At 41.1% G+C, this 10,000-nt stretch overlaps 1 protein-coding gene across 2 annotated transcripts in view; it reads right to left on the minus strand.

The window, feature by feature from the left end:
• The window catches only part of LOC114662708 (granzyme B(G,H)-like), an 87,657-nt gene that overhangs the window by 41,084 nt on the left and 36,573 nt on the right, over positions 1–10,000 (minus strand). The window contains exons 3-5 of one of the 2 annotated variants that reach the window (XM_028816341.2): positions 9,165–9,300; positions 5,587–5,805; positions 5,355–5,471 (exon numbers count right to left, since the gene is read on the minus strand). The exons of the other annotated variant lie outside the window; for it this stretch is intronic. Of the exons in view, the coding sequence (XP_028672174.2) occupies positions 5,355–5,471; positions 5,587–5,805; positions 9,165–9,300 (472 nt within the window). The remainder of the gene's footprint in view (positions 1–5,354; positions 5,472–5,586; positions 5,806–9,164; positions 9,301–10,000) is intronic. 2 annotated transcript variants of the gene reach the window in all.

The following is a 10,000-nucleotide window of genomic DNA, read 5'->3' on the forward strand; positions in this document are numbered from 1 at the left end:
CAGCTTGTTGCGGTGCATGTCGGGTCCTTAAGCTACTCCCTATGCGCACGCGTGCGTGACAATATATATATATATATATATATATATATATATATATATATATACATATAACTGCTAAAAAAATTAAAGGAGCACTTTGAAAACACATTAGATCTCAATGGGAAAAAAATCCTGCTGGATATCTATACTGATATGGACTGGGTAATGTGTTAGGAACGAAAGGGTGCCACATCGTTTGATGGAAATGAAAATAATCAACCTACAGAGGGCCGAATTCAAAGACACCCGGAAAATCAAAGTGAAAAAATGATGTGGCAAGTGAGTCCATTTTGCAGAAATTTCATTGCAGCAACTCCAAATCGTACTCAGTAGTTTGTATGGCCCCCACGTGCTTTTATGCATGCCTGACAACGTCGGGGGGGGATGCTCCTAATGAGATGATGGATGGTGTCCTGGGGGATCTCCTCCCAGATCTGGACCAGGGCATCACTGAGCTCCTGGACAGTCTGAGGTGCAACCTGGTGGTGTTGGATGGACCAAAACATAATGTCCCAGAGGTGGTCTATTGGATATAGGTCAGGCAAGTGAGCGTGAGGGCCAGTCAATGGTATCAATTCCTTCATCCTCCAGGAACTGCCTGCATACTCTCACTACATGAGACTGGGCATTGTCGTGCACCAGGAGGAACACAGGACCCACTGCCCCAGCATAGGGTCTGACAATGGGTCCAAGGATTTCATCCCAATACGATACCTAATGGCAGTCATGGTGCCATTGTGTAGCCTGTGAAAGTTGCCTCCCCAGACTATCACTGACCCACCACCAAACCTGTCACAGGCAGCATAACGTTCTCCATGGCTTCTCCAGACCCTTTCACATCTGTCACATGTGCTCAGGGTAAACCTGCTCTCTTTTGTGAAAAGCACAGGACCCCAGTTTTCTATGGCAAATGCCAGTCGAGCTCCATGGTGCCGGGCAGTGAGCACAGGGCCCACTAGAGGATGTCAGGCTATCAGGCCATCATCATGAAGTCTGTTTCTGATTGTTTGTTCGGAGACATTTACACCAGTGGCCTGCTGGAGGTCATTTTGTTGGGCTCTGGCAGTGCTCATCCTGTTCCTTCTTGCCCAAAGGAGCAGACACCAGTCCTGCTGATGAGTTAAGGACCTTCTATGGCAAATGTACAGCTCTCCTAGAGTAACTGCCTGTCTCCTGGAATCTCCTCCATGCCCTTGAGACTGTGCTGGAAATAATATTCTAATATTGCATATGAAATGTGTCTACATAGTATCATCACATAGCATTAGTTTGAGCCAATATGCACTGTGTAACTTTCTGTTGTGATGGATGGCACACATACGCAGGTGTCCTGGCCCAGATGGGGAAAGGAACAATACCTGGCTAGGGAGCCAGTGTAATGCAAGGAAATTTGGAGACAGTTGGACAGTTGGAGCCTGTCAGGAGTACATGTTCCCTCGATATGTTAGTTGGCAGTATCCCTGAATCCCTGGGCTAGGATTGCCACAAGGGCACCCTCAGGGCATGCTGGGAGCTGTAGTCCCATGGAGCAGCCCTTTTGAGTTCCATTGGGGCTGCCAGTAGGAGCTGCTGGGGTTAGTAATCCTTAATTTGTGGGCCTTCCATTTGACCCAGAAGTGCTTTCATCAGGCTACATCCTAGCACTGGAAATACGCCCAGGTCTAAGGCATAAGAAGCTGAGACCTCATCCAGGCAAGTCGGATTTGGGTAGAAAAAGACAAAACTCACCTAGAGAAGTGGAAGGAGAAAGAAAAAGAGAGAAGAGAATTGTGCTCATGTTTATGTCACGTTTGTCTTTTTTGTAAGGTAGATAGTATTTGTGCTACTAAAACTTTTATTAAAGCTATGACTTGTGTTTGTGAGGTTTTGTCTGGGGTTTGGGATGTTACAATGACCTCTACTGGCCACACTGTGTTGAACAAAATTAAAGCAGAAATACATAGCACTAAACTTGGTGAATCAAAATTCTGTTTTTTAAGTTTTGGAACAGAGCTTGAATATAAATGTATACAAAAACTTTATGTAAGGTGTATTGTAAATAATTGTGACACTCTCATTGGAGCCCTAGTATTTAGATTACTAATAATAGGTTAATTGTAAGCAAGAAAATCAAAAAGGAACAAAAGTATATACTGTATATATAGTAATACTTGACTCAGGATAAAATGTATAAGTTTACTTACAATATCTACATACTTAAATAGTGTAGATGACCCAGCCATATTAATTATAAATGTATACTGGGCCATTTTGTAGTTTCCAGGCAAGACATATACAATAATAGAACATTTATTAGATCAATTAAATAAAGGTAGGATAAAATATGAGCCAAGGGAAAAAAACTAAGAAGAGCATAAACAGAATGAAAATAACAAATTGTTGAGTCTTTCTTAATTCAACCACTAAAATTCTTACGCTCTGATATACCAGTTTGGGTAGGTTGTCCATTTACCCCCCATTCTAGCACAAACACTCCCACACTCACCTGCCACCCCTTTCTGTCTCTCACCATCTTTTGTCGTTTGTTGTCTCTTTCACTCACTCTTGCCCTGTTTGCTTACATTCCAAAAGCTTGTAGATCCTCGTAGGTTTGATGCAGCTTTTAGCAAAGTCCACAGGTCACGTATTCCTGATCCTCAGGATTAGTTCTGGAGTAAAAGGAGGCTCTACATTTACTACATGAACACCAGGGTAGTGCCCTCTCTAGCCAACTCTGCTGTCCAGATACCACTGGGCTTTCCATTAGCCTTAGATGTTCAGGTCTGAAGGGAAGCTCATGAGCCCTATGGTATGTCAGAGGGACAACCTGGTCTCACACATGCTCTTTTGGGAACATAAATGGCCAGGGGGCTAAAAAAAAGTCTTGCCCTCCAGTTGATTGCAATCATTTACCTTTTTACCATGTAGATACTGTACCCCGCTGTGGCGTACCATGACTGCTGCCACTGGGCTTATCATGGCAGTTTGGTTGTACTGTGTGTAGCAGTAGAGGCATGGAGCCACCTCTAACACCCTCAGGTACCACTCCAGACACTGGATAAAAGTCCAATTATTATTTATTAAATAATGATACTGTGCACAAAGCACCCTCCACTCCACACTCATAAACAATAAACTCTCTCAATACTACAAACCAATCCTCCTCGCCCAGACACTTCTCCCTCCTACCTCCCAGCTCAGCTCAGTGTTCTGGGCTTCCCACAATCCTTTTATAGCCCTTGACCCGGAAGTGGTTCCTGGCCAAACCCACAAGTCCGTTTTCCTTCCGGGTCAGGGCAAACAGTCCTTTTCATCCCGGGAGCACGTCGCTTCCTCCCGTCACGTGACTGTGACGCACTCCCGGGTTATAGGGCATGCAAGAGCCCACTAGCCCCCCTATAGCGACTCCCGGTGGCCCCCAAGGTATCCAGCAGGGCTGTGTGTACAAACTACAGAGTCCATGAGGCCCTGCTGGAAGTCGGGGCACCATCATGCTGTCCGGAGGGCTCCTCCTAGCGGCCTGGGGGTGGCGACCGGAGTCCATAGCCGGTCGTCCATCACATGTGTCAAGCATCAGTTTCACTTTCTGTGTCAATATCTAATGATCAATTCACATTGTCCTCACTATTGCTTGATTTGAGCAATGGTTTATAAGAACATAAGAAATCTGACAAATGTGAGGCGTCCATTTAGACCGTTAAGCCCATTTGTTTAGCTAATAGGTCCCAATATGTCATCCAGGTTGTCAAGGTTTCCACTTCAACTCCATGTCTTAGTAGTTTGTTTCAGAGTTCCAGATCTCCTCACATAAAGAAGTGCTTCCTGGCTGCAGTTTTAAATGCATTCTCCTTAATTTCCACTGATGTCCTTGTGTATTTGATTCACCCTTAAGTCAAAAGAATGATGCTGGATCTACTTTATCAGTTCATTCTAAAACTACCTTTACAGCATTTTATTTGCCACTGTGTTTTTCATTGAAGGGACTGCACCACTCATGAATACTCATGTGCTACTTTACAGTTACCATTTAAGTAGCAAAAAGTGTAGAAATAATATATACCTGTATATTTATATATTTTTGCAGTATGATGTTATTTCATCCACTAGGTGGCAGCAAAATGCTGCCCTGAGAGTTATTTAGGCGCAACATGATAAAACATATCATTATATATCACCTCGAGCCGGGTCAGGTTTATCTGTAATTGCATAGAATTCTGAGTACGTGTCACATTTTTAGATGGTAAATGAAAGGCTTCTTCATTGTAATATATTTCAAAAATGAAATTTATTGCAATATATCCTAAAATATATGGAGTTATCTTCCAATTTAATGTAAAATACACTGTAGTACTTCAATATATATTTCAAGATTATATTTGAAAAATGCTAATATTTTTAAATATATTTGAAAAATACATTTTAATCTGCGGTGGGCTGACGCTCTGCCTGGGGTTTGTTCCTGCCTTGCGCCCTGTGCTGGCTGGGATTGGCTCCAGCAGACCCCCGTGACCCTGTGTTAGGATATAGCGGGTTGGACAATGACTGACTGACTGAATACATTTGAATATTTTAGAAAATATATTGAAATATACAAGAACAACAATTTGCATATTTTACAATGTATGCCAGTATGCTGTAAGATATTGTAATGTAGTTATTTAAAGTATATTGTATCATATTTTTAAAATATATTCATATTGAAAGAAATATATCTTTAAAAATGCATTCTACATATATTTCTTTTTTGTAGGGTTCATCCTCTTTTTATGGGTATACTGCATTTTATGCATTTAGATCCTTTACTATACTTTTAAGGATTTTAAGTATAATTTCATCATACAGGCATTGTTTTACTCTGTTTTCTGATAACCTTTAGATATTGCGTACTTACTTTAACAAATGATATCCACCAGTTTTAGCTAAACATCTTATGCCTAATTTTCTCCTGCAGATTATTGAGTTTAGTGACTGATCATGCAAACTTATTTCCTTTTTTAGGTTTGTGAGGGAGGTGTCTGTCCCACCTGGTTCATGTTCAAGTTCAAAAGCAGGACACACACATTGACTCACACCTACTGTGTATTGACTTGGAGTCGAGTTCAGCAGCAGACTTTATTGAAGCAGATAAGCAGTTACATGTGCTGATGAATATAATCTGATAACGGTGGTAAAGCTACTCAGTATTCTTCTGTGTGAATGGACTTGGCAAAGTGAGAGTGTGATATAAAATCATGGCTCAGGGTCTCTGCTGGGTTATCATTCTTTCTCTGGAAGAGACATCAAGCAGAATAGTTGGCCTTGATTTTCGTTTCAATCCAGTCCCAGTATGCAGACACCATTGTGTAGGCATTGCTGCCTGGATCTTCACATCTCTTTGGTCCATAAGACACAATCCCCACAGCTGTAGGCATGTTCAAAGTATCTTGACAAACCAGTGGTCCTCCAGAATCTCCCTGAAATAAATTCATGTGATTTTATATTGGAGGAAATTGAAGAGAAACAGAGATGAAGAAAAGAAGAAGATCATACTTCACTTTCCAGTGTTTTTTTAAACTAATATTTACTTACATTACAGGCACCATTTATTCCGGGGCCTCTTGCAAAAATTTGAGAAGCAGATACTAAGTCGACTTCAACATTGACCTCTCTCAGCACACAGCTGCCTTTCCCATTGGTTTTAGTGTCTCCCCATCCTGCCACAGAGCATTGGAAAAGGCTGAAGTCATCGCCTCTCTTTGGAACGCTGATGGTCTTCACAGAATGTGTGATATTGGCACTGTGCTTCAGCTGTTTCAAAAGACAAAATGTTAGGATGAAGTCAGTGTGAACTCTCATCTCTGGTGCAGCACAGGTGGCCCTCAGGTTGAGTCCTGGTGCCCTCCTGTGGCTGCAGCTTTTTGTGTCAAGCAGTGTCACAGTCTTGGTGCTTGGTGTCCTTTTTATTTCTTCTCTCACATTAGTGTTAGATTTACATACATCAGAAATTAAGAAATATTTATATTCTTGCTGTATGCTTAAATGCTTTACTCTGTTATCTTTTAAACTTGCTTTGTTTTGCAGAGTTTGCTACCTCAAATGAATCCAAATGCTGAATTAATAACAAACATAGTGGACACCACAATAGGTGACACTGACTGCTAAAGGGGGAAGTTGTAGTGTTACTTATGTGTTTAAACCAGAAAAAGAAAATTAACAAAATGTTCAACGGCTAAAAATAATTCTTATGTATCTATTCTTGCTTCATTCAGTGAAAAATGAGTATAACCAGTTTATAATTTCTGGAGTGATGCAAAAAAAAAAATCACATAATTAACAGATAAATCCAGTTTAAAGAAATGGGTCGGGGTGAAGACCTGCAGCCACAGGGGACATCCAGGACTGAACATGAAAACCACTGGCCTAGCATGCTTAAGGGTGGGCTTCATATCAACTGTAATGGGAAAACATGGAGTTTATTTAAAACTTAAAATGCTTTCAAAGTAACAGAAGATGGGGAGAAGCAGCAAACAGGCAGCATGTGTACAGGGATGTCAGTTGGCTATCTGGGTTTTTGACTCCTGGTCATGCTGAGTGACTTGTATGTGGTGCCAAGCATGTGTGAATCAGAGGCATCTTCAGGGGTCTGGACTGGTAAGCAATGCCAAGGCATTCTTGTTGATGCAATTTAGCGGGATGCTGGTTGGGTGACAAATCACATCACTTCTGTCTCGCCATCATTAAGTCACGCCCCTTCTGGGGAGCAGCACCTCAAAACCACCTGACACTGAAAGGAGGTAGTCAGTGTCCGACCCAACCACACGTGAGGCGTTACACTCAGAAGTGCAAAATTTGTTTTGTGTTTTACCTCCCATGAGTACTTTTAATTTCCACCGCCTGGCATTAAACAGGGGTCCACTGGTTCCCCAACACTTTCTTTGTCTCCTGCATCATCATTACAACAAATACGAATGACTTTGGTCATTTTGGCAGATCTGTTCCTATGTCCAAGACTTTGTCACATTATTGAAGAAAAAGTTAGGATATGGTATATCTTCTGTTCTTAATACATTAATGACATTGATTGAATAACCAAGCAACAGAAAAAGAGAAAATTCTAATGAACCACAGGGACAACTGAATGCCATGTCCTATATGGTTTCCTTCATGGAAATGTTCATAGTTTATTGTGATTACAATGAAATACATATGTACTGTCACAGACTAATGGAGCTCATATCCATTCTATTTAAGTCAATCACAACTACTCACTATTCCTCTATTTATAGTCTTCCTATTGCTCCTAATATAACTATGTTTTAAAATTCATATTATATATTCCCTTAAAATACAGGTCATCTATAGTTCAATGCATAACATAGACAGGGGTGCACAACTCCAGTCCTGGAGGGCCGCAGCGGCTGCAGGTTTTCATCCTAACCCTTTTCTTAATTAGTGATCTGTTTTTACAGCTAATTAACTTCTTTTGAATTCATTTTAATTGTCTTGGTTTTTAAAAAATGTTTCCCTGAATTTCTTCATCATTCCTCTGAATTGCTTCATTTCTTTCCTTAAATGGCACCCAAACAGAAGTGAAACAGAAGACCAACTAAGTCAGAGCCTCAAACTCCAACCAATTTCACTCCAACCAGTTGCTTAATGAGATGCTGGGTCTTGTTGTTAATTAAACCCATTCTTTAATTCCATGGCTTGTTGCTGGTCTCATTGTGCAAGAGCAGACATTTCCGAAATTGTGGATTTTCTCTTTTCTAAGAGCATATTAGCATTCCTGAGACCTTCACCTTTCTTTATTTTCAAATATTGTATGATGGTCACAGTTTGCTGGTCTTGTTTTGACTCATTTTGTATCTCATTATTGTTTGGCTGCTAATTAAGGAAAAAGAAACAAAGGGTCTGAGTCTTCAAGAGCAAGTCAAATAAAATGAATTCAAAAGAAGTTAATTACAGTAATCCCTCCTCCATCGGGGGGGTTGCGTTCCAGAGCCACCCGCGAAATAAGAAAATCCGCGAATTAGAAACCATATGTTTATATGGTTATTTTTATATTGTCATGCTTGGGTCACAGATTTGCGCAGAAACACAGGAGGTTGTAGAGAGACAGGAACGTTATTCAAACACTGCAAACAAACATTTGTCTCTTTTTCAAAACTGTGCTCTTTTTTAAACTGTGCTCCATGACAAGACAGAGATGACAGTTCCGTCTCACAATTAAAAGAATGCAAACATATCTTCCTCTTCAAGTCAGGAGCAGATGTCAGAGAGATAGAGAAAAAAAGCAAACAAATCAATAGGGCTGTTTGGCTTGTAAGTATGCGAAGCACCGCGGCACAAAGCTGTTGAAGGCGGCAGCTCACACCCCCTCCATCAGGAGCAGAGAGAGAGAGAGAGAGAGAGAGAGAGAGATAGAGAGAAAGAGAAAAACAAACAAGCACAAATCAATACGTGCCCTTCGAGCTTTTAAGTATGCGAAGCACTGTGCAGCATGTCGCTTCAGGAAGCAGCTGCACAGAAGGTAGCAACGTGAAGATAATCTTTCAGCATTTTTAGACGAGCGTCCGTATCGTCTAGGTTTGCAAACAGCCCCCCTGCTCAATCCCCCTATGTCAGGATCAGAGAAAGTCAGCGCAAGACAGAGACGGAGAAAAGTAAGTTGGATAGCTTCTCAGCCATCTGCCAATAGCGTCCCTTGTATGAAATCAACTGGGCAAACCAACTGAGGAAGCATGTACCAGAAATTAAAAGATCCATTGTCCGCAGAAATCCGTGAACCAGCAAAAAATCCGCGATATATATTTAAATATGCTTACATATAAAATCCGCGATGGAGTGAAGCCGCGAAAGGCGAAGCGCGATATAGCGAGGGATTACTGTAGCAGCAAAATCAGGTCACTAATGAAGTAAAGGGTTGGAATGAAAACCTGCAGCCACTGCGGCCCTCCAGGACCAGAGTTGGGGACCCCTGATTAAAGTCAGATGGCTCTCCCAGTGCTGATAACTCACAATGTCTGCAATGAGCTGCACACACCAGTCAATTCTGACCTGCATGATAGCATTTCCTGTTGCTTCAAGACAGCTTTGAGCTCAGCAGACGTGGAGTACACCTGCATGCTGCAATCCCCTCATCCCTCTGTGCTCATGGTGACACCCACCTTCAGAAGCATGATGTCGTTTACTATGGTCCCATCATCATAACATTCATGAGGGATGATTTCCTCTGCTGGTATCACCTGCTGGGACTTCTCAGATCGTAGGATATTATGAACCCCGAGATGGACAGTGATACTCCTGTTGGGGCCAAAAGACAAGTAGGTGAGTCAGGGAGGAGTAAAGGGAGAGCAGTTTCATGAAGAAACTTAGCAGATTATCATCTAAGTTTGGTAAAACAGAAGATGTGGGGCACTGAAATAAATAAATAAAGAGACCAATAAGAGATCAAAAACAAAATAATTGTGGAATTCTTCTAAGTTTAAGTGTTTTAAGAAGAAAGGAGAGAGAAAAGCAGAAGAAAGGTCAGAATGACATGTGATAACTATCTTTATTATTTTACTTTTAATGCTAGTTGTTTACCATTTTATGTTATGTTGCATGAACCCTTCAGTCTCTAGACATGCCCTTCAAGATCAGTTGAGGGATAAACTCAGATGATTAGTGCAAACTAATTTGGGGCAAAGATGGTAAATAGAGTTGATTGGTGAAATTCGCCAAAGTGTTTTTTTGCAGTGAATATCCTGTGGTTTGCTGGTGACCTTGTTCCCTGAATATTTCCCTGGAAATATGTTAATTTCATGCTCTCATTTTTGTTAATTTTATGTTCTCATGTTTGAATGTGTAATTTCATACTGGATTTTCATTGCTAATTTCACACTTTCACTTTTAATATGGTCTCTCTTGTTAACGTTAATTTCGCACTCTTTTTGTTTGTTTTTACATTTTGCCCCTCAAGGCCAATGTCCACAAAGATGTCCACTTGAGAGACGAGGGCAAA

Source organism: Erpetoichthys calabaricus, chromosome 12 (assembly GCF_900747795.2).
Source record: "Erpetoichthys calabaricus chromosome 12, fErpCal1.3, whole genome shotgun sequence".
In the NCBI taxonomy this organism is placed as follows: domain Eukaryota; kingdom Metazoa; phylum Chordata; class Cladistia; order Polypteriformes; family Polypteridae; genus Erpetoichthys; species Erpetoichthys calabaricus.